Source organism: Rhineura floridana, chromosome 1 (assembly GCF_030035675.1).
Source record: "Rhineura floridana isolate rRhiFlo1 chromosome 1, rRhiFlo1.hap2, whole genome shotgun sequence".
Classification (NCBI taxonomy): Eukaryota; Metazoa; Chordata; class Lepidosauria; order Squamata; family Rhineuridae; genus Rhineura; species Rhineura floridana.
The window spans coordinates 173,969,992-173,994,249 of record NC_084480.1 but is presented as its reverse complement, the minus strand read 5'-3'; the positions used below and the strand labels follow the sequence as shown (position 1 = coordinate 173,994,249).

General features: G+C 48.4%; 1 protein-coding gene across 1 annotated transcript; it reads left to right on the top strand.

Annotated features, from left to right (window-relative positions):
* The first annotated feature begins 3,850 nt into the window (after window positions 1–3,850).
* Window positions 3,851–20,711, top strand: LOC133388328 (protocadherin-10-like). The gene is made up of 4 exons (XM_061634332.1): window positions 3,851–6,457; window positions 11,188–11,240; window positions 11,349–11,437; window positions 17,265–20,711. Exons 1-4 carry the CDS (start codon window positions 3,851–3,853, stop codon window positions 17,522–17,524), a joined length of 3,009 nt encoding a protein of 1,002 aa, XP_061490316.1. The 3' UTR covers window positions 17,525–20,711.
* Window positions 20,712–24,258: the final 3,547 nt, after the last annotated feature.

Genomic DNA, 24,258 nt, shown 5'->3' with positions numbered 1-24,258 from the left:
TGTCACTGGGGGGGCAGAGGGAGCAAGTAAAGTTTATTTTTAATTTTGTCTCCAGTGTTTTACTTTTTGAGAGAGAGTGACAGTGAAAGAGTATGTGCATAAATAGATGGATGTCTTGCATCGGTGGGTGCTATGTTTGTCGGAATTCTATTGAGTTGCGTAGCAGAGTTGCATAGCGCTGCAGAACGGAGAGTATTGAGCAAGCTTAGTGTGTGTGTGTTTGAATCTTTGCTAAGATTCTACCTTCCCTGCAAATTAGTCAGACAGTGTCAGGCCCAGGATGTGACTCAGGAACCAGACCAGCGGTTGTAGTTAATTCATGTTTTATTAGGGTAATGTCCAAACAAAGACTGCGTTTTCTCATGAAGCAATACAGGGATACAGGTCCTGCGGCATTGGGAGAAAGTTGACAGAGCAAGGGACTTCTTCCCGCCTGTTCTTTAAGAAGGGGCCAAACGGGCGCGCAATCTTTCGCTCCTCCTTAACTGCCCCTCAGGTACTGTCCGCCTTCCCCCCCTTCTCTCCTGTCTTTTCAGCTGTCTGCGTGTGCGCGGTGAGGGGGGAAGCATCACCCCCTCCTCTTCTGAAGTTTCCGATTCCAGGATGGGGGATAGGGGAGGGGCTGATGGTAAACTGCCTCCCCGCTTTTCGGCTGTGAGCAGCCCTCCCTCTTCCCCCTCTTGCTCTGAGCCTGAAAGAGGGGGAGGCGTGAGAATGTCCAGGGAGGGCTCAGGGTCCCCATTGCTAAGCGACCCTATCACTGGCAGTTCCTCTGTTTTGTCTTCGCTCCAAAGGGGGGAAGTTCCTCCCCCTTCCCTCTGCCATCCATCCGAATACTCTTCTCCCAACTCTCCGGGATCCAGCTCCCCAGGATTGGGACCCCAGCTCTGCCTTCCGACAGACAGAGACTTTAAGCTTTAAAATAAGAAACAACTACTTTATTCTGGAAGTACATGCTTGATAGGAAAGAGTTCTATATCTAGCTAACTGGCTATGCTGGAGCAATGACCATTGGTCCCAGTGCTGGCCCTCATCCTGGTTGAGAGGAGAGACACAGAGAAGATGTCTGCTCACCTCTCGAGAGAAAGAAAACACTGAGAAAGGCGGGGAGGAACTGGGATCAACATTCCTTTGCTTATCAGCCTAGCAGGAAGGGGAGAGACAGCAGAGGATCAAAGGGATAGGTATAGCCTCAACCAGCAAGAGGTCTAGCTCTCTAGCTACCCTTATTAACCCCATGCAGCCTCAACCCACCAAGTTGGAGTTGAACCTCATACATTCCAACAATGTTTGTATTCCTGTGTGTGAATGAAACACATCATCTCTCCTGCCTGGGATTGCAATTAAGGTAAATCTAGTGAGAGTTGTCTTTGCTGCTGCCACCACCATGCCTTGCCCAGGCCCAAATGCTCACGTATAATGTAAGGTGTGCTATCTACCACTGCCCGAGAGCTCTACTGCCCCACAGCTAAATAGTTCCCCTCCTTTCTTTTGGCTAGGATTAACTCTTTGCCTTCCTTAGCCCTGAAACCCCCCCCCGCCCACTCCCAATGGGAAGGGCCTTCGCTCAGTGCCAGAGCACTTGCTTTGCATTCAGAAGGTCCCAACACTCAGCCAGACGGGTCAACGGTCTAAGTATAAGGCAACTTCCTACGTGTCCCCCTCCCCGATCGCCCCCTCCAGCTCCACAGCTATGGGGTCTCGGCCCAGCCTGTCGCACAGCGGTAGTAACCTCGCCCAGTTCCCTGCTGAAAGAGCAGCCCTCCTTCCTCTCACCTGCTCATCTCTCCCCCTTCCCCCGCCAGGGACTGCCACTTCGGTGAACAAAAAAAGGAGGGCCCCGGAGGCTCGAACACTGAACGGGGGGCGGCGGGGAGAAGCTCGCTCGCGCTCTGCCTTCTGCACAATATCAGCGCAGGGCTCAGCCTCCTCTGAAACCGGCGCAGCTTCCAAATCCCTTAAGTAGATTGTTAACAGATTATCCTTCTCCCCCACCCCTTTCCATCAAGTCGGCAGGGTTTGGTCGGAGGACTCCGCGGGCTTCCACAATATCCCCTAATTAAGGCCAGGAGAAGCCCCTGGCCCTTTTCAGCCGCCTTAACTAGGGCGACGGAGAAGTGAGCAGCCGCTTCCCAATTGGACCCGAGATGCTTAACTGGGGATGTTGCTGGCGACGAGAACAAGCTCGCGTCCACCGAGGGACAGAGGAGCCAACGGAGGAAGCCGAACGGGGTGGCCCTCGAAGGGGCCGGGCCATCAAAACCAAAGAAACAAGCCGCGCAAACCGTTTAGGTGTGGAAGAGAAGGGGACCGACTTCTGGACCCTCAACACGTTTCCTGAGAAATAAGCCCCATTAAGCTCACCGGAACTTATTTCCAGCCAAGTGTTGGGAATGGGCATGGAAGACATTTGATGGGGGGGGGGGGTTAAAGAGGAAGGAGAAGGAGGAACTTGTCACACCGATTCAACTGAAGTCCTATAGTACGATGTCAAGCGGGTGAGTCGCTTCCAAAGGGCGTACATAAGCTTATGCGACGCCTTGTGGTTCGCAGAGGCAGGCTGTGGACGGGAGTCCCATCTCTGCCCACCGGATCATCGTACCTACATCACAGAAAACACCCGGAGGCGAAAAGCAAACGGGCCACTCTCCCTCGAGCGGAACCAGAATAAATAGCAAAGCTAGTCCTGCGCGGTGGACTGCAGTCAATTGATTTCAGCCTCCCACCTGCGCCTGTGGCTGGCGTGTCGGCCTACCTGGACCGCTCTGCGGAAAGGTTAATGTAAGACCTGTAGAGCAGCCGCACGGTGGAGCCTCCTGCCTTCCGGCACTTTCCCCTGGTTTTGCTCTCCCCGTCGGAGTCGGTGGGATTAGAGGCACTGGGGAACTCCTGCGGCCCAAGAGCGAGGAGGAAGGAGCGCCGGGGGAGCAGCGAAGGGGAGCGCCTTCTCCCCGACTCTTGCGCTGATGGCATCAGCCTTGATCCGGCTGTCTGGGCTGTAATCCTTCGGTAATTAAAAAAACAAAACAGCATTACAAGGAAAACGGTGTGCAGGAAAATGTAATCAGTTCCGTGGAAGCGTAACCATCTGTTAAAGGTTAAATCCTTGCGTGGAGTCTGATGGCAGGATAGGGAGGATTTGGCTTTCGATGTGTTTGAGGGCTCTTTAATCTACCCCAGCGATGCTGCTGTAGCTTGTAGTGGCAGCATGGAGCTATAGTGGGGGAGGGGAAATCCTCGCAATCCCAAAAGGGAGCGAACTTTGTTTCTCTGGGCAGAGACTGAAGCGGAGAGAGCCGGAGCCCTTCCCTCTGCCGACAGGGAGTGAGATCCAGCTTCGGCGTCAACTAGGGCTGCTCTATCAACAAATTCTCCATCACAGCCAATTTATTCTAGCAGGGAGTTCTAAGCCATCCTCGCTCGCTTTGCTGATAATGTGCCGCGCCCTGCTGGGAAAGGTACCTGACCTTTTTCTGCACGAAAATGATTGCAGTCTCCTGGGTATAAGAATTAAAATATACACACGCTCTCTCTCTCTCTCTCTCTCTCTCTCTCTCTCTCTCTCTCTCTCTCTCTCTCTCTCTCCACAACCTCCCCTCCGCCTCATACGGCTACCAAGGGGTTAACCATTCCGCCAGTCCTCGTCGCAGCCGCTCCGGCTCGGGCTCGACGGCGCTGTCCACCAATGCGGTGCTGAAATGGCAGGCGGGTCCTCCCTTGCCGGCTCCCCCTGCCAGCCGAAAGTAGTTGGAAGTCCAAGTCAATTGACGATGAAGACGCGCAAGGGCGGGAGCGGAGGCTGCAGCTGCGGCGGTGCCAGTGCTCTGCCGCGTCCCAACTGAGCCCACCGATGCCTTCTCCCGATGCGGGCAGCGGGACTGCCCGCTGGGTGGGGAGTTCCGAGGAAATCGGGCTTTGCCGGAGCCTTGCGGGTTGCGCTGGGAGTTGGGGGCGGCCGGAGCTGTTGCTCCTGCTAACTTCTTGCTTGGCCCTGACTCTGGCTCCGGCAGCTAGCCAGCTACACTACTCGGTGCCTGAGGAACTGGAGCATGGGGCTTTCGTGGCCAATATCGCCGAGGATCTGGGGCTGGATGTGTCCAAGCTGTCGGCCAGGCGGTTTCGCATCGTGTCCCGGGCGGGCAGCAAGCAGCACTTGGAGGTGAACCTGGAGAATGGGATCCTCTTCGTCAACGAGAAGATAGACCGGGAAGAGGTGTGCGAGGTCAGCGGGGCCTGCCTCCTGCACCTGCAGCTGGTCATCGAGAGCCCTCTGGAGCTGTACCGGGTGGAGGTAGAAGTGCTGGACATCAACGACAACGCGCCCACTTTCCCTTGGCAAGAATACGTGCTGGAGGTGACGGAGTCCGCGCTGCCTGGTGCCCGCTTTCCCCTGGAGAGTGCGCAGGATCCTGACGTGGGCACCAACTCCCTGCGCACTTACAGGCTCAGCCCCAACGGCTTTTTCTCGCTGGAAGTGCAGACCCGCAGCGATGGCAGCAAGTTCGCGGAGCTGGTGCTGGAGAGAAGCCTGGATCGGGAGCAGCAGCGTAGCCACCGGGTCTTGTTGACGGCTTTGGATGGTGGGATCCCCGAGCGGTCCGGCACGGCTAGGGTCGTGGTCACGGTGCTGGATGCCAACGACAACGTGCCAGTCTTTGATCAGTCCTCTTACGTGGTGAGCCTTCCAGAGGACGTGCCCAAGGGGACTCTAGTCATCAGACTCAATGCCACCGACTTGGATGAGGGCACCAACGGCGAGATTGAGTACTCGTTCAGCGGGCACGCCCCGCCGCGAGTCCGAGAGCTCTTCAGCGTCGAGCCTCGCAGCGGGCAAGTGCGCCTGAAGGGCCAGCTCGATTACGAGCGAGCCAACGTCCACGAACTATACGTACAGGCCAAGGACCGGGGCCCCGCCGCCGTCGCCGTCCACTGCCGAGTGCTAGTGCATCTCCTGGACGTCAACGACAACGCACCGGAGGTGACCCTCACCTCAGTCTCCACGCCGGTCCTAGAGGACGCGCCTCCGGGCACCGTCATCGCCGTGATCAGCGTGCTGGACAGAGACTCCGGGGACAACGGCAAGGTGAGCTGCGAGATCCCGCCGGACGTGCCCTTTCAGCTCCAGTCCTCCTTCCACAACTACTACACGCTGGTGACTACCGAGCCACTGGACCGGGAGGCCGTGCCCGCGTATAACATCAGTATCACGGCTCGAGATCTGGGCTCGCCAGCCCTGGACACCAGGAAGACCCTGACCGTCCACGTGTCGGACATCAACGACAACGCGCCCCGCTTCCTGCAGCCTTCCTACAGCGTCTACGTGCTGGAGAACAACGCGCCGGGGGCGTCTATTTGCTCGGTCAGCGCCCTGGACCCGGACTGCAAGCAGAACGCCTACCTGTCCTACTCCATCGCGGACGGCCAGATCCAGGGCATGCCCGTGGCCACCTACGTCTCCATTAACTCCGACAGCGGGCACATGTACGCACTGCGCTCCCTGGACTACGAGCAGATCCGCAACTTCCAGATCCAGGTGCTGGCACAGGACGCCGGCTTCCCGCCGCTCAGCGGCAATGTCACCGTCCACGTCTTCGTGCTGGACCAGAACGACAACGCCCCTGTCATCGTGGCCCCTGTGCCCCGCAACGGCTCGGTGGCCGTGGAGGTGGTGCCCCGCTCGGCAGATCCGGGCTACTTGGTGGGGAAAGTCTCCGCAGTAGACGGGGATGCGGGGCAGAACTCGCGCCTTTCCTACCAGATCCTTCAGGCGACCGACAACAGCCTCTTCAGCGTGGCCCTCTACACGGGCGAGATCCGTACCATCCGCGCCTTCCTGGAGAAAGACGCTCCGAGGCACCGCCTTCTCGTCCAGGTGCGGGACAACGGGCAGCCCCCGCTCTCGGCCTCGGTGTCCCTGCTGCTCTCCGTGGTGGACAGCGTGCCCGAGGTCCTGTCGGACTTCAGCGAGTTCCCGCTGGGACCCGAGGCCGCCTCTTCCACGCTCACCCTCTACCTGATCGTCTCCCTGGGCTCCGTATCCTTCACCTTCCTGGTGGCCATTGTCATCCTCACGGCGATCAAGTGCCACAAGGACCGGCTCACCCTGCAGGACTATGGCTGCTCGCTCCCGCCCTGCGGCGGCGGCGGCAGCTGCTGCTCCTGTGACCACTCGGGCCCCCCGTCAGACGGCTTCAAGAATTCCAACAACATCAACCCCCAGATCGCCTCGGGCAACAAGGGGGCCACCAACTGCGGAGAGGGCGGGGCCGCTGGTGGCCCTCCTGGCTATTGCTACAAAGTCTGCCTCACCCCGGAGTCGGCCAAGAGCGACTTCATGTTCCTGAAGCCCTACAGCCCCGTCCCTCCCAGGAACAACGAGAAAGCCCCCGACAACTTGCCACCAGCTGCCGGGAAGATGCCCCGCGTGGCCAATAACTCTCTGCAACCCTCCAGCCAGGTAACCTCGTGGACGTGGGGTGTGGGGAGGGGGGTCTCTGTTCGAAGCTGTACCAAAAAGTGGCTGGGAAAATCTCTCGAAAATGCGGAGAAAACTCCCCCCTTCATCGCCCTCCCCTCCTTCGTCGCCGTCCCCCCGCCGTCTTCAAAAAACGCATCCGAGCAGGGCGACATCTTTTCATTTCCCGAGCAACTTTTTCAAGATAATTACCCGGCCTTTTGATCAAGTGGCAGCGTCGATGTCAGGAACCGTCAGACGGCAAAAACATTCTCCGCCAGGCTTCTTGCCGTTATCGTTAATTATTTTGAAAACGTCAGGCTGCTTTTAACTGAGCGGGACGAGCGGGAAGCGCGGGGGAGTGATCCTGGAGCGCCCATGCACGCTGAGGCGAGGAGCGCGCCGAGGACGTCGGGGCCGGCGCTCTTCGCAAGAGGTGACGGCTCCCCTTGCCCGCCGGCTTGCCTCGCTCTGCCCTTCCCTCTCGGCTCCAGGTCTCTTTCCCAGCACGCTGGGAAGGCGCCAGGGCGACTCGTGGGATCCTCCACGCCGCGGCATACAGCCACGGCCGGGGCGTGTGTGATTGAGCGAGGCGAGCAGCCCAGGCCAGGGGGCATGTCGCCCCCAGCCCACTTTGGCTGTGAGAAGAAGAAAGTCCGGCAGAGACAGCCGGGCTGAAGCGCAAGCCTCAGTCCGCACACTTACTTGGAAGGCAGATCGAGTCCCGTGGGATTTTCTTCCGAGTAAGTTATCCTGCGCAGGCCGCCTTGAAATCAATAGGCAGGTCCCATTCTTTTCAATGCGTGTGAGCAGGAGAATGTTCCCGTGCGTTGTGCCTTCGGGTTACTCCATCATCAGAGACGGAGAAGGGAAGGGGTTAAGGGGCCCAGGGCTGCTGCCGCCGCTGCCGAGTTTGCCTTGGCGGGTTTTGAGCTTCGGAAGGGCCAGCGCTGTCTGGCGTCTTGTTTGGCACCTTCAGAGGCACCTCCTTACCTCGGCCATGATCCCTTTTGCGGAGGACCCCTCCGCCCTTCTGACATCTACTGAAATGAAAGCCGAGCTACTGTCAGTGGAAAAGGAACGGGGGGGGGGAGATGCCTTATGGGGAAGACAAACGCATTTCAAAGAGCTGATCACTGGGATGGTGTAAAAAGAACAGAATAGACTGGCTGCTCCGGGTGGGCGGGGGAGGAGAAAAAATGACAGCTAGCAAGAGATTTTTATGTCAACATTTGTTAAGCATATGAATGAATGGCGTCTAGTTTTTTCCGATGAAGTACTCTTCCAATAACACGATTACCCAGGATGAAGGAGGATGAGAAGCATAATCCACTTACAAACATTAGAAAACCACTTTTAACAGTCGAGCCCTTGTGAAACGAGCACAAGTCATTCTGCAGACAGGTCTTCTTCTTACATTTTCCCTTGGATCGTTGGACACGCTTGTCTAATATGTTAATGCGATTTTCCTCTAGTCAGTTACAAACTCCCCCTAGTGACTTGATGTGCGGAGCTGATTTCCACACCTCTCCGCCTCAAGCGGACCAAGAAGAGAGCAGCAAGGCCACAAAAGCTACCTCTCTACGGGGGGTGGGTGGCGCTGCGGGGGAAGGGTAGGGTAAAGTAATATATGCCGCAGAGGAAGGCTCACATGCTTCTGAGAGAGAGAGACGGAGACGAACAGGCGGTGATCTCAGAAAGAGAGATGCAATGACAGAATCTCTGGGGATGTGGGGCATGAAGTGTGGTATTCATTCATTCCTCTCGATCTAAAGGCTGGCGTTTTATGGGGGGGAGGGGCAACACAGCGGGATCTTTCAGAAAGAGGCTTGTGGAGTCTCCTGGTCTCCGTTTCGCCCCCCTCCCCGTTTCCCCTCCTGGAATCGGCTGACTGATTCTTTTGCAGGCCACAACGCGCGGGGCAGCCGAAGGCTCTCTAGAAAGGCCCTCGAGAGGCCGGGCCTTTGTGTTTCAGAGGGGCAGGTTGTCTTTAAGGGTCTCCAAAGCTGTGGCATTCGGCTGATCGTCGCAGGGAAGCCGCCCCCCCGCTGAAAAGAGGTGGCGACCCATCGACGTGGGGATGAGGGGGGCATTCCGGGCTCCCTTGGCACTTCCCCCCGAACTAGCTCCCGTCCCCCCCCTCCCATTTCGGCGAGGACCTCGGAGGCTGGGCCGTGGAAGTCGCCCCGGCCTCGCCTTGGAATGATGAAGGTTGCCTTTCCCAAGACCAGCAGCTCCTCATCGGTCTCGATCCAGCGGAAGGAGGGCCGGCGAGACACTCGCCCGCCTGGCAAAGGCCTCTCCATCCAGCCAGGGTGGCACGCTGACAGGCAAGGAGCGAGGGAGGCAGCGGCTCTCCCAGTACGTGACCCCCATGCTAACAAGGCAGGCATATTAAGTCAAAGCGCATAACAATAGGATCATAATTGGGGATTTTCAAAGTAAGCCGAAGCGAACGGCGTTTCCATTTCACAAGCCAGCGAGTCTGACACCGAGATTAAGAAAATCACTTCGGCGAAAGCCAAGGCGGAGCGCGCCCGAGGAAACACAGAATACCAATGAGGAGCAGGGGGGGGTCTCTTTGAAAAGAGCGCCTCGCCGCTCTTCGCCCCCGTTTGCCACGGAGGCGGATTAAGCGCGCGGGGCGAGTCGCCGAGACCCGCAACGCATATTTTACAATAGCGGAGGCGGTCCGGCAGACGAAGGGTCTCTCGCCACTGATTTCAGGCACCTCAAACACATCAGAAGAAGCAGGTCATGTCATCCCTCCCTGCCCCTCCAGGAGAGAAAAGCCATAGGCAGGCAGCCTCGTAGGCCCGGTGCTTTTGGAGGTCCCAGGGATCCAATCTTGCTGAGAAGCAGCGGCTGACTTGGCAGGAGCCACATGCTTTGGGGCAGAGAAAGCCTCCTGGTAATCTAGATGGTCATATGAAGCTGCCTGATAGAGGCCATTGGTTCATTTAGCTGAGGGCTGGTGGTGTTGGAATATGTGGTTTGTTGCGCTGTGTGTAGTTGTGTTGCTTAATTTCATTTAAAAGCAGCACCACAGCAGCAGAGAGTAACAGCAGATGCTGAAATGTGAGTGTGCCAGCGTTTGCATGCGTTTGCCTAAGAAAGTAGGCTTTTACCCTGCATCAAAATCACTGAGACTGGAGACTTAGTAAAATAAGAAAAGCTACTTTATTTATAGAAATACATTGTAGATAGAAAATGTCAGAATTTCTCTACTGAGATGCATAGCAGAGTTGCATTAGCGCTGCAGAACGGAGAGTATTGAGTGAGCTTAGTGTGTGTGTATGAATCTTTGCTAAGATTCTACCTTCCCTGCAAATTAGTCAGACAGAGACTTTAAGCTTTAAAATAAGAAACAACTACTTTATTCTGGAAGTACATGCTTGATAGGAAAGAGTTCTATATCTAGCTAACTGGCTATGTTGGAGCAACGAGCACTGGTCCCAGTGCTGGCCCTCATCCTGGTTGAGAGGAGAGACACAGAGAAGATGTCTGCTCCCCTCTCGAGAGAAAGAGAACACTGAGAAAGGCGGGAAGGAACTGAGATCAACGTTCCTTTGCTTATCAGCCTAGCAGGAAGGGAAGAGAGGGCAGCATCAAAGGGATAGGTATAGCCTTAACCAGCAAGAGGTCTAGCTCTCAAGCTACCCTTATTAACCCCATGCAGCCTCAACCCACCAAGTTGGAGTTGAACCTCATACATTCCAACAGAAAAGGCATACCTAGTTCTAACTAAGTAGCTAAGTTGGAGGCATAACACCCAGGTGTGGGAGTCAGCCCCATGCTTTGAGAGAGCAGAGAGAAAGGGATGTCTCCTCTCTCCCGGACAGCCTGAGGACAAAGGAGTGGAAAGGGCGGAAGGAGGAGGGGCAGGTAAGCTTCCCTAAAGATGCAACAGTCTAGCAACATAAGGAAGTCAGTCAGAGCATCACAGGTAAAGGTAAACAAAGCCTATCCATCTGGAGGACCCTAGCTCTATCTTCCTTCTGGAGCTTAAACAAAAGCTTAAACAAATCACTTGACATGACTTGACTTGACACGACAAGACTATCTTCCTAGCCTTGAGCACCTTCCCCCAAATTTTTGCCCCCTGCTATTGAACCTCCATTCCCACATGCCACTCTTTACCCACAGAATACTCACACCTGGCAAAACAGGTACCCCAATCCTGGTAGCACAAACATCCCTGTCATTCACATCTCCTTCTCTGATGGCCCCAGGTCACTATCACTACCAATACCACCACTGCTTACAAATATCAGCAGATAGGTTCTGCTCCTTTCTGTGCAGTGCTCTGTCTATTCTGTTCTTCCCATAATTCTTGACATCCACACTATTATTTTATTTATTTATTTATTTATTAAATTTATATCCCACCCTTTCTCCCAGAGGGAGCCCAGGGCGGAGAATGGTGCAAGGGAATGGTGCAAGGTGTATGGGAAATAGCTGCCACTTTGAATTTGCATCTTTGCGCTACTAAAGTCAAGGCTTCTTGGTGCTGAACGTAGTTAAATAATTTGTCTGAAGTTTGTACAGGAGACCTTGATAGGGCCTAATTAGGTCTCCATGTCTTCTGTTTTACGTCTCTGCTGTAAAACATTGCTACTAGTTGCTGTAATTGCAAACAGCCTATTGAAAATATGTTGGTAGAACAGCACCCTGTGGTCAAGTCATGAAGGCAGATATTCTGCTCAACATCCGCTTTTTTTTTTAATTTGCAGGTGAAACAGCCCAATACAGACTGGCTGCCATCTAAGCAATCAACACTGAAGAGGTACTGGGGTTGATCTGGGTTGTTTAGTCATAGAGCAATGACTGTGGAATCTGCTTGGAGTCCTTGCCCTAATCTTTTACATCTCTGTTTCTTTCTCTTCTTTTTTAGTTCACAGAGTTTGGAGGATGTAGGGGGAGTTTGTCGAGGAATCCAGAAAGAACACGATAGGCTGCGCACTTTGGTCACTCCAGTCTCTGGTGAGTTTTGGTCCTTGGAATCCCTTAATTGTAACTTAAGAGCTGATAATCAACTTCCACCAAAGATTTCACTCCTTTGAAGTGCTCCATTCTTGTCATATTTATTATACAGCCACAAGCTATAGTCAGTAGGGATTTTTTTGCGTTCTATCATGTTTATCTTGTTTGTTCACCGCCCTGAGAGCTATTCTGCTAAGGGCGGTATATAAATTGAAATAATAAATAATAATAAATAAATAAATGAAAATACCCCCCCCACACACACACACCTTTCTGGTGCTTTGTATAGTCCCACTTCAAAACAAAAACTTACAAGTCTTATACTGTTGGATTCAGAACCGCTTGCTCTACAACTCTGGAAGTTTTCTTGGTGATACACCCCCCCCCCTACGGAGAATCCATATGTTAAAGTGAAAAACGGGAGAGAAAAATCTAGAAGCCATTTGGACTTTTCTCTTGAAAAGTTCTCATAATCTGTTGTTAATTAAAACTCAGAGATGACTGTAAGGTATCTCTAATCAAATCGCTGAGCTTGCCCCAAACACAGACCGTCATCTTCTGTAGGTTTAAAGTAAAAAAACCGCATGGTTTGTTTTTGGTTAATAGATTAAAAAATGCATTATCCCCTCCCCTTCCAGTTACTTGGAGGAAGCAGGGGAAGTCTTCTGCTCCTGTGATTGGTGGGCAACAGACATGTGACTCACACTGGCCTTCTGGTCAGCGTTGCTCTTTCCTCGTGCTCTCTGTAAGGAAGCACGAGGGAGGAAATGGAGAGCCAGACCGTCAGGAGAGAGAGAGAGAGAAAAAATGGACAGTGGAGGGAGAAAGCCACAGGGCAAGGATGACTGAGAAGGCAGCAGCAGAAGGGAGGTGAGTGACGGTGATGTGTGTGTGTTCCCACCCCTGCTGTCTCCCGCAGCCTGCTCTTTCTGCTGGCTCAATCGACCTGCTACCCCCACCCCCACCCCCTATCCTTAAATGGGTTTATAAATGACAAAAGCTCAAATACTTTTTGTTTGCAGTGTGTGTGGCTGTTTGACGTGTGCTCATAACATGGTTGTAGTTATTTTGAGATTGTATGAGACTCTTTGTTTGTAACACTTTAATCCTGAATTTAGCTCTTGGTTCTTAAATCTCTCTCTCTCTCTCTCTCTCTCTCTCTCTCTCTCTCTCTCGCACGCACGCACGCACACACACACACACTCTCTCACACACACACTCTCTCACACACACACTCTCTCACTCTCTCAATCGATCATTAGTATGTGCCTAGTGCAGCAGTGGGGAGGGGTGGATATAGTGCTGGATAGGTTACAGCAGCCCTGCATAGTAGCCTAGTGTGGCTGTACAGATATGGGGGGGGAGCTGAGACGGAGTTGTGTATGACAACCCTGAAGTGTAGTCCAGTGTTGTTCAGTCTCTTGGTTTTGTGTTTTTTCTTTTTCTTTTTTGAAAAGAACTTTTAAATTGACTGTGGCAGCAGCATTTATTTCTTTAAGTTATTAAATTTATATCCCACCATTCCTCCCAGAAGGACCCCAGGGCGGCAATGGGTGGAGGGATCATTGCTTTCCCACTCATGGGAGAAAAACAAGGGCTTCTTGTGTTTGGGTTGATGCTGGTGGTATAAATTCTTAAATGGGTTTATAAATGACAAACGCTCAAATACTTTTTGTTTGAAGTGTGTGTGGCTGTTTGACCTGTGCTCATAACATTGCTGTAGTTATTTTGAGATTTGATGCGACTCTTGGTTTTTAACACTTTAATCTTGAATTTAGCTCTTGGTTGTTTAATCTTAAATCTCTTTCACTCACTCACTCTCTATCTGAAATTAGTCCTGTGTTGGAGCCCCCATCTGAAATTAGTGCTGTGTTGGCCACTGCCTCCCACTTTTCCTTTGCTGTATAGGGAAAAGGCATTTTCCTCTTCATCTTTTGCAGAGAACAGAAGGTCTTCATCAAACATTTGCAGGGGCATCAAACATTTGCAGTTAGTGTAATACCATATTACACTAATGAGGTGGCCAAGTGGTTTTTCTGTTTGTGACCAGTAGTGCAGTAGTAAATTAAAAAGTGCAGGGTCTCTTCATGATAGTCACAGCCATGCCCCTCCTTTTTTTGCTGCTGGGTTGAGAATAAGATCCTTTTTAATGCCTTCTCCCATAACAATAGACGTCCGTAGGATAAGCACAAAAGACGAGAGTATTAGCTACTGAAAAAAGTCTTCTCAGTGACTGTCTCACCTCCTTTCACTCTGATTGGCTCCAATCAGCAGGAAAGGACAAGAAAGCATGTTAGAAGACTCTTCTCAGCAGCTAACACACTTCCATTTCAGGCTGATTGGTTCATAAGATGCTGGACACATACGGACCCTGCTGGGACTCTGCTCCCAAAAAAGTAAAGGGTCTAAGACCCCCTGAGACCCTGGACGAGGACCCTACTGTTTGTGACTTAAACAAAAAATTCCTCCTGCATCCATACACTGCAATGTAGAGTTCACCCCCACCCCCGCGCCCTGCCCCCAGCCCCCTGCTCTCTCCTCCCGCCTGTCCTCTCTGCTTGCTCACTCGCTCAATCGCCCTGCCCCCCATCCCCGCTCTCCCTGTCTTCCTGCATCTCTGCTCGCTCACTCGCTCAATTTAAATAATAAATAAGTCAGAGGTTAGCTTGGAAAGTGACTTGCCTGTAATATAGCCTTCCTTTGCAACACTGCTGTTGTCTGCTACGATTTAATTTTAATCAGTATTTTCCATACTGTGGATAATGTGACTCTTTCAGGTTTAAGAATCTCAGAACACAAAGTTGCTTCTTAAGTGTATAATCTGTCACGGTGAGCCCTATGACTGGCATTCAGAGATTAAAGCAGAAGAGGTAGTACCTGCTGATACTTTGCAAAGTATTATAGATTGCAAGATGCACAATGTTTAAAGAAAGGGTCTCAAGCATATTTCTTTGTGTATCCCCTGTAGAGTATAGGAAATATAGGAAGCCGCTTTATACCAAGTCGGACCATTGGTCCATCTAGCTCAGTACTGACTGACAAGGTTTCACATAAGGATCTCTCCCAGCCCTAACTGGAGATGCTGGGTATTGAACGTGGGGACTTTTGCATGCAAACCGTGTTCTCTGCCACTAAGCCATGACCCTCTTGTAAAAGTAAAGGCATTGTTGATGGTAATATAACATTTAAAATACACTGCTGAACTATTTCTGTTACTGCTGGTGCTAACTTGCACAGGAACCCATTTCTTATCTCCCGGATTAAAAAGCAGGGAAATTCACTAATAGGAAAAAAACCTTGTGGTTTAAGAATGTACCTATAGCCCACAGCTATTCTATCAAACTTTAAAAAGCAGGGAAATTGGGCAGCTGTAGTGAATGCACCAGGGGAGCAGGAGACCTGACCTCCTCTCTGAGATATTGTACTGCCCTACAAATTGGTCAAAATGCAAACACCATTTGGGTTGGTCTTTCACAGTCTGATCCACTTCCTGTGTAGCTTGGAAGAATTTGGTAACATAAGAACATAAGAACATAAGAAGAGCCTGCTGGATCAGACCAGTGGCCCATCTAGTCCAGCATCCTGTTCTCACAGTGGCCAACCAGGTGCCTGGGGGAAGCCCGCAAGCAGGACCCGAGTGCAAGAACACTCTCCCCTCCTGAGGCTTCTGGCAACTGGTTTTCAGAAGCATGCTGCCTCTGACTAGGGTGGCAGAGCACAGCCATCATGGCTAGTAGCCATTGATAGCCCTGTCCTCCATGAATTTGTCTAATCTTCTTTTAAAGCCATCCAAGCTGGTGGCCATTACTGCATCTTATGGGAGCAAATTCCATAGTTTAACTATGCACTGAGTAAAGAAGTACTTCCTTTTGTCTGTCCTGAATCTTCCAACATTCAGCTTCTTTGAACGTCCACGAGTTCTAGTATTATGAGAGAGGGAGAAGAACTTTTCTCTATCCACTTTCTCAATGCCATGCATAATTTTATACACTTCTATCATGTCTCCTCTGACCCGCCTTTTCTCTAAACTAAAAAGCCCCAAATGCTGCAACCTTTCCTCGTAAGGGAGTCGCTCCATCCCCTTGATCATTCTGGTTGCCCTCTTCTGAACCTTTTCCAACTCTGTAATATCCTTTTTGAGATGAGGCGACCAGAACTGTACACAGTATTCCAAATGCGGCCGCACCATAGATTTATACAAGGGCATTATGATATCGGCTGTTTTATTTTCAATACCTTTCCTAATTATCGCTAGCATGGAATTTACCTTTTTCACAGCTGCCGCACACTGGGTCGACATTTTCATCGTGCTGTCCACTACAACCCCGAGGTCTCTCTCCTGGTCGGTCACCGCCAGTTCAGACCCCATGAGCGTATATGTGAAATTCAGATGTTTTGCTCCAATATGCATAATTTTACACTTGTTTATATTGAATTGCATTTGCCATTTTTCCGCCCATTCACTCAGTTGGGAGAGGTCTTTTTGGAGCTCATTATTACGACAGTTGATATAGTTCAGATGGTCACTTTGAATATGTCTGATTTCCTTTGCAATTTTAGTGAAGTTTCCTATAGGAAATCATTTTCTTTTGTTTCTATTTCTGTGAATATGTGAAGTATAGCAACACTTTGCAAAATTTACACTAAAAAAATCTCCAAACATAATAATGGCACTGACTTCTGCAGAATAATCTCCAGTGGACATCAGGAGTGTCTCAATTTGCACAAGATAAAACAGTGGGAGGTGAAATATATTCTAGCAAAATGCTAGGTGTGCTCTATGTTTTTAATTGACCGTGTCCACCTTGCCTTAAATGAAGTGGTTTAAACATAGCAGGCTGAAAACATGCATCCTCTTTTTTCCCACAGCTAGAGTCATTGCTGAAGGAGCAACATATTGGAATCAGTCTGGTTTTACATCAAACTACAGTTTCAGATTCCACTGTTAATGCACCCAAAATAGAAATAGAACATAACCTCCAATTTGAAACACAAAAGGCTGTCTTCACCATCATATGACACTGACCAATAAAAAGGCTTTGAAATTAATAAAAATAAATTTGACACAGATTTCTGGGATGAATAATGAGGGAAATAAAATTTTCTAGTTTAGATTCTCTGTAGAAACAGTAATAACACAGAAAAGAAGCAAAGAAGAACACCAACAAACATACAAAAATATAATTCTCTATCTTTGGAGATGGCAGGTGTTGCCACCACTCACCATATGCTCAGAGGCACATGTTACCAAATTCTTCCAAGCTACGCAGCAAGTGGATTGGACTGTGAAAGACCAACCCAAATGGTGTTTGCATTTTGACCAATTTGTAGGGCAGTCCAATATCTCAGAGAGGAGTTCAGGTCTCTGCTCCCCTGGGGCATTCACTATAGCTGCCCAATTTCCCTGCTTTTTAATGTTTGATAGAAATAGCTGTGGGCTATAGGTACATTCTTAAACCGAAAGGTTTTTTGCCTATTAGTGAATATTTATTATGTTTTACTGGTGGAATTGAGTTATGAAGTGTAGATCTATAGGAGTGGGACTCTGGTGGTTCATAATGGCAAGGACAGCTTTGTAGAGGGAATGGTTATAGAAGCCCATCCATTTCCCAGCCCTTAAAGATTTATTTTAAAAACATTTTATGTTTTAGACCCCTCACACGGAAGCAGAATTATTATTATTATTATTATTATTATTATAAATATGGCATTGGGAACTGGATGGAGCATTTACCAGGCATGCCTCATTAGCTGGACAATGTTTGATGGGCTGTGATCCCACCAATGTTTTCCTCCTGTCATTAGATAACATTTTGCCTTTTCACAGAGCTCCAGAAAGCATCCGGGGCCTCAAACAGCATCTGGACTCCTCGGTATGCTCCTGTGTACTCCCAGCATATATCACCTCTGGATTACCAACACAACGTATATATTCCAGGGACCCCTACCATGCCTGCCAATAAGGATGGGCCCTTGTTTCTGGATCAGGAAGCCAAAAACAGCTTCTCTACTTTTGGGAAGAGGAAGAAAATGACCACTTATTGTGATATACATGACAACATGGTTATAAACAATAACTTGAAATAACGTTTGTACTGGTCAATAGTGGGTGCAGAGGATGCCCAGGTGCTGTCCATGGCGCTGGAGAAGCTAGGCTGAGATTTCTGGCCTTAGCCACCTGCGCTGTTCTGCCTAGTACAAGCGGCTGAGAGGTCTTCTGTACATGCTGCCTTCCCTGAAAGCTTGATGATCTGTGAAAGACTGACATGTTAAGTCATCAACTGCAGTTGTAATTTGTGATGAAATTGGAGATAAGTGCCAGTGGACAGCAAATGGTTAGTAGCTCTTGGAATGAGATAATGAATGCAAAGGAAGTTTAAAAAATGTAGATTCTTCCTATTTCATTTGCCAAGACTGGTGGTTGCTCTAAGCAGGAAACACCACAAGGCAGGTAATTTGATTTGGCCATCCAATGTTAAGTGAAAAACTTGTCTTATATTGTAGAACAAAAATGTCTGGGGAAGGGGGAGTTTAGAGCAGGGATGGGGAACCTGTGGCCCTCTGGATGTTGTTGAGATACTGCTTCCATAATCCCTGACCATTGGCCATGTTACCTAACAACATCTGGAGGGCCACTGCCCCCCCCCCGCTTTAGAGAATGGATGTCTGGAAGTCAGAACAGCCATGTCCTCCACACTTTGACAAGTCTTTTAGCAAGAGCTCCTTTTTGTAAAAGTTGTAGTCTTGTTTTCCTTCTTGGTCTGTGTGAATGTATCAGGTGCACTTCTGTGTGTTTCTCATCTTGTTAGCACACACAAAATGGCTGTAATGGAAAATTATGGAAAATGAAGAAAATACTTGAGTTAAAGCCAGTAGGGAGTTATGCTCTCATAAGAAGGAGGTTTTACTTCTCAAGAACGTGTGAATAATTTCTTACTGGAGATGGTGGTAATGCCCAGCATGCAAAAACCAATCTATTTATTTAATATTTCACTGAACGATAAAAACATTACCTAGTGGTTTATGTTTTTTATCAGATACACTTGGATGTAGAGCAAAACATACAATACTTGGAAGGGGAGTATTTTCAATTGACATTAATATTGTGATAAGAAAGAAGCAGGTTCTAAAAGGATTGATTTGATGAAGAACAAGGCTTACACATGACTGAAGTTTGGAACAGAGGTCAAAGAAGAGTGTTAATAATGTTGTCTTTTTCTCCCCCCTCCCTGCCCACTATCCTCTGTCTTTCAACATGGGACTTTGGTGGGAGAATGAGACAGAAACTGGGCGAGTAGGAGACTTTGGGGTCCAGCCCACTGAATGGATGTAAGGGTGCATTTGCCCAAGAAGGGATGGTATTATCTTATGAGTCTAATCCCTATCAACTATCTAAAAGAGCAACAGTGATCTGGGGAGTCAGGGCAGTGTATATTTAATTTCGCACACAGACAATCCAAATCCTGCACTAAGGAAAGTGTGATCTGCACAAATTATGCACATTTTCATAATTTCTTTCATTTTGCAGTGTTTACAATTTCACATACTATATTCTGGTTTTGCTTGTCAGTGGGAGGGCAGGACTATGCAGGGCAATGAAGTCCCCACCTCAGCTACTAGAAATCTTATGCAGCCATCCCTCTAGATTCTGAGATTTCAGTTGGCAGTCACATTTTCAACCATATCTCCATAACCATAAGGGCTGGAAACTTGCTTTTTCAAAAATGAAGGCTAAGAACCTCAGGAAGTCAAATTCTGCACCCAGTTCTACATCCTCCACTTTCCTCAAGCGCCCCCATAAATCTGTCATATACACTGTCCACACTTTTGAGTATATCTTCATAGCCATAAAGACGGATGTTTTTTTTAAAAAAAATAAAATTAATATGAAAGGCTTTACTTTAAAGCTGAGTATTTCAGGAAACCAAATTCTGCACCCAATAAAACATTTTGTGCTTTTTCCTGAGCTCTCATGGAAACCAGGCATACATAGAGCTCCGCTAACACCAAGTTTTTTTAATAGGGGCAAATCTGGCAAGAAGACAATTCTGCAGCTCCAGAAGGTACATTCTTAAAACTTCAGGCACAATGGATGCCTTTGCACTCCCACAAGGACCCTGTAATCTACCAGGTCTACAGAGGAAGGCAATGCTATCTGCCTTTCTGCTAGCAACTTATGTGGGTGGATCTCAATACAACATCTGTGGGAGGTGGCAATTATGGATCTTCAAAAATGGCTAAATTGCCCAAGCTTCTACTACTCTGCTTCACCAAACATGGCAAATTTTAAAGGCAAAAGAGATATTGAACACAAAGTCTTCACTTGCTGAAACTGCACTGAGGGGGAAAGTGACTGAGGTGGGGAAATTTCACTTCAAGTGGAGGACCAATTTCAGTATTTTCCTAAAGAGGCAGGACTGATCTACTGAAAGTCTTGCCCTCTGCTCTGTACCACAAGGTCTACATCAGCCCCCTTCATCACTGCTACAGATAACGTAATAGTTCATCTTTCTCCCTTAGTGATTTGCAGTATATCACTTTCCTTCCTCTTTAGCTGTGTGTACCTTCAATTTGGGGCTTGCACTGCATTTTTCTCCATACATCTAAGGATTTTAACTTGCAGCTGAATTGGCTGCAGGCAAGTAGGGATAGTCTATGAAGCACCGGATGTTTGTACGCTATGTAGGACAATACTGGTACTGCATCCACTTAACCTTTTGCCCAGGGCAAAGCTAGCTCAGACCACCTGGAAGACAACAGGATATGATGGAAGAAAGCAAGCACTAACCTGAGGTACTAACCTGAGTCTCCCTGTGCTTGCAGTGGCATGTAGGAAGACTCTGAGGTACATTGCACTTGCATTTCACCAGTACTGCAGCCTCCTTGTCTGGCTCGTGGGGGATCAAAGGCAAGCGAATAGGCCAATTCTGCTCAGCAGCTGATGTCAGATCATGTCGTCTGTAGTTGCATTCATGTGCCATTTTGGTCTGTGGGGAAAACCAAAAGGAATCCCTAGACTCTCAGCTGGCTCTAGGAATGCCCTAGGTATGGGATATAAGCAGGAGGAATGGCAGATAGAATCTGAACTCAAGACAGGCATGAATCTTCATCTCAAGATATTTGCTGTGCATTTGTCAATGTGTGTTTGTAGCAGGCACTTCAGCTCTAGACATTTGTGCCTCCACACTAATCTTTTTCAAGATTGGCCTATGTGAGCAGCAAGTTCTTTGTTGAACAGTTCAGTCTGACAGCCCTATTTAAGATAATGCAGAGGTGGGAATAATCTTTCTTGAAAGATACATTTCGGCCTTTATGCATGGAAACTATGTTGACAAGTCTGCCAGAACTGCAGAAAGAAAAATTGCTAGTATTTTTGTTTGAATTATAGCTTTTTGCCTTTTGAACAATACATGCAATGCATGAAGAATTCTTTTCAAATAAGTAAAAAGTTTATTACACAATGTTTGATTTATACCAATAAAATTGTTCTTTAATAGTCCACAATAGAAACCTGCCTTTTTTATTTTGCCACATCAAGGCAATGCGTTTTTGTGCTTTGAGGGGGCGGGTGGCTTTGAGGGTATGGCTTGAGAGCCGCTGAGCTGCAGTTCAGTCAAAGCATTCTACAGCACTCTTTTGAAGTACAGTTACTTGTTGCAATTACAGTCTCAAATGTGAGCAATATTAAACTACTTCATCTTGTAGTTTTCAGGGAAGGAAATTTACTCTTCTCCTGCAATCCCTGCTGGGCAACTTTATTGCAGAATGATGGACCTTGAATGCCTAGATTGCTTAACTTTCACTGGGGGTGAAGTTATCTCTGTACATATCTGGGACACTAAGATTGCTGATAAGAATGGCTATGGGTGGAAAACCTATTTACATCCACAGCCTTCTTACAAAAGGAGGAATTCTGAGTGAGTTTGGCCTTTCTCCTCTGGTCTGATAAAGGAAACATCCCAAGGGAAAAGGGGCCCTACACTGGAGCAGAGCCAGGTGTGGATTATTTTGTGAGGTAAATTGCACCCTCACAAGATTTATTTAAATATTGAGAGTGTAGCTGACCTCATCCCAGAATCTCTGGAAAGGGCAGCAATATATTTCTAAACTGTGTTTTTATACAAATAGACTTATACATTTTAGATCAAATTCAATATATGTTGGCAGACCTTTTCCTTCTTAAGATGATGACTTTGAAGTATTCCACTGAGGTTCCAACATTTCTTTCTGTAGTTTGCTTCAAAAGCCCAGGCAGTGAATTAGAGACTCAAACTTGCCCAATGTGAGTGAGGGTGGGTGGATATGACCTTAGAGGCTGAATCTAGATGGGCAGCTGCCACTTGGCAATGAAACCCTTTCTAACTATATTGGAGCTTGTTTTTTGGGTCTTCAAATGATCCAATCGCTAGTCCCATTGTAACCTGATATATGATCTGCCCACCTGTGGATACGCTTGGCAGCAATATGGTTTTGCCAAAGAGATGTGAAATATTAAGAGTTAAAACGTGCGTGTCTCCAAGTGATATGATGTTGTAATACAGTGCTAAAGGTATTGCTAGGAAAGCACTACCCTTGTTTGAAAGATACCAACAAGACACAAGGGAAGCGGTTGTCTCCAAGGTGTGTCAGGCTCAAGCCATGTCCAAATTTGCATATTTGGTCTTCGGCTCAGTGCTGAACATAAGAATCCAGGTGTTTTTTTTTTAAAACCTAATTTTAAGTCTTTCTGGATATATGTTGCAAACTAAGTACAATAGCTTATCATTTTTCATCAGCTCACATGTTCTAGTGGCTTTTTAAAAATCATCTAGTAGAAAAGCCCTGGGAGCAGCAGGAATCCTTTCCTATAAGAATGCTAGTAGTGAATAAGTGTTGATGATCTGCATAGCAACACCACCAGCAGTATTTCTCCCTCCAAACAAAATGAAACAAAAAAAATTGAGCCCCAAAGGATTAGGTGACTAACATGAGAGCAATAAGGTGTGCAGTGCTTTCTTTGAAACTGTGAAGTCAGTTTCTCCTTAAGCTGCAGCCAGACAGAATTGGCACATGCCTCTTCAGAAGCCTGAGTCCACAAGAGCTTCTGCTTGTCATCTTCTAGGTGTCAGGGCTGATCTAATCTGCAAGCAAACCCATCTGAAGGTTGAATTAGATGTTCAGCAGCAGCCCCAGGTCACTACCAAACAGCTGCAAAGCTGTGGGAAGAAGGTACAATTTGCAGTGGAGAAGCAACATCATTAGATAGATAAATGCAAATGATGTACGTTGGGGCAAATCATTCTAACTGAAAATAAATGCTGATACAGTCTAAACTGACTGATTACCCATGAAAAAGATCACAGGGTCATTTTGGAAAGTCTATGGAAAACATCAGCTCAGTCTGCTGCAGCTGTGGAAAAAGGAGGCCAAATCAAGGCTAGGAATGATTACAAAAGGGATGCTAGAATAGCGAGTATCATCATCTGTGATGCAGATAAATTTAGAATATTGTGCACAGTTTGTTTGCTTCATTGGATATAATAGAAAATGGTTACTAAGATGGCCAATAATTGGTTGGACGGTCTTCCACTTCAGAAAAAGCTAATTCAATTTTTAAAAGAAAAAGGTTGACAAAGGAGGCACAGGAAAGAAGCATACAAAATTTTATAACATTATGACTAGCATATTATGTGGGGAAAGTGAACAGAGAAATAGTTTTCTTGCTTACATGCAATTCTAGAACTTGGGTTTGCCTTACAAATGCAACACAGGAAAAACTCTGCTGGATCAAGCAAAAGGTCCATTTAAGTCCAGCAGTCTGTTCCCAATATTCAGTCTTAATCAGATGCCCCTGGGAAGTGGCAAAGCGGGATATGAGTACAACAGTCCTCTCTCGTTCATGGCCTGCAACACGCTGCTCTTCACACAAATGGCTGGACCATCTGCAGGACTAGGAAGCAATGGCATTAGCAAAGCAAAGGGTCTCAGTTATTTAACACTGGCAGTTACTGCATGCTTCAACATCACTCAACATCAGATGTCAAGGAATATTGAATTTTCAATTCGGAGCCTGGGGAAACTTTTGTAGACTAGGGAGTGGCAGTGGCAACTTTAGCCCATGGATAAAAAGGCATGAATCATAGGAGTATTTGGACTGGTGTTAGGTGTTGTGGGGCTCAGATGCTGAGTCCTGCAGATCAGGTACTTTTTCTTGTGTCACTTGGCCTGCTGGCTAGAGGGAAGAATCACACAATAACTCATAGTCATCCTGGCCTAGGAAATCTGGTGATACTGGAGGGTCAATCAAGTGCCATTGGCATCTAGAAAGGCTCTCTGGACTGCTGACTATCTTAGGATGCAATCCAACCTCCTGGTCAGCAGGGGCTTAAAGGAGTGGTGTAGCCATTTTTGTAGCCATAGCCTTGCTTCTGGTGCCAGCCAGGGTTGGGGTGAGGAAAAATGCTTTTTCACTATAACAGCCTCCAAGCTGGCACAGTGAAGAAGCTTGGATGAGGCCCATTGCTGCCACATGATGGCAGTAGGGGTGGTTCAGGATACAGTGGATCTTATGCTGGCTCAGCTGTTCCCCATCTCCCTCCCCGTGCCCCATTAAGGGTGTTTCCAATGGCTACCACCAGTGGGTATACTGCTAGCAGCAGCTTCTGCCTGCCTTTTGTTTGGGAGGGTACATTGGGGTGGTCTTTGGCAGTGGAGCCCTACCAGAGGAGTCAGGAAGAGCTGAGTAGAGGGACACCTCTGCTTCATCCAAACCTCCTTCAGCACAGTGGATCAGAGAGCTGGATTGTTTATATTTATTTACTAATGGAAAGTGCCTGGCATTG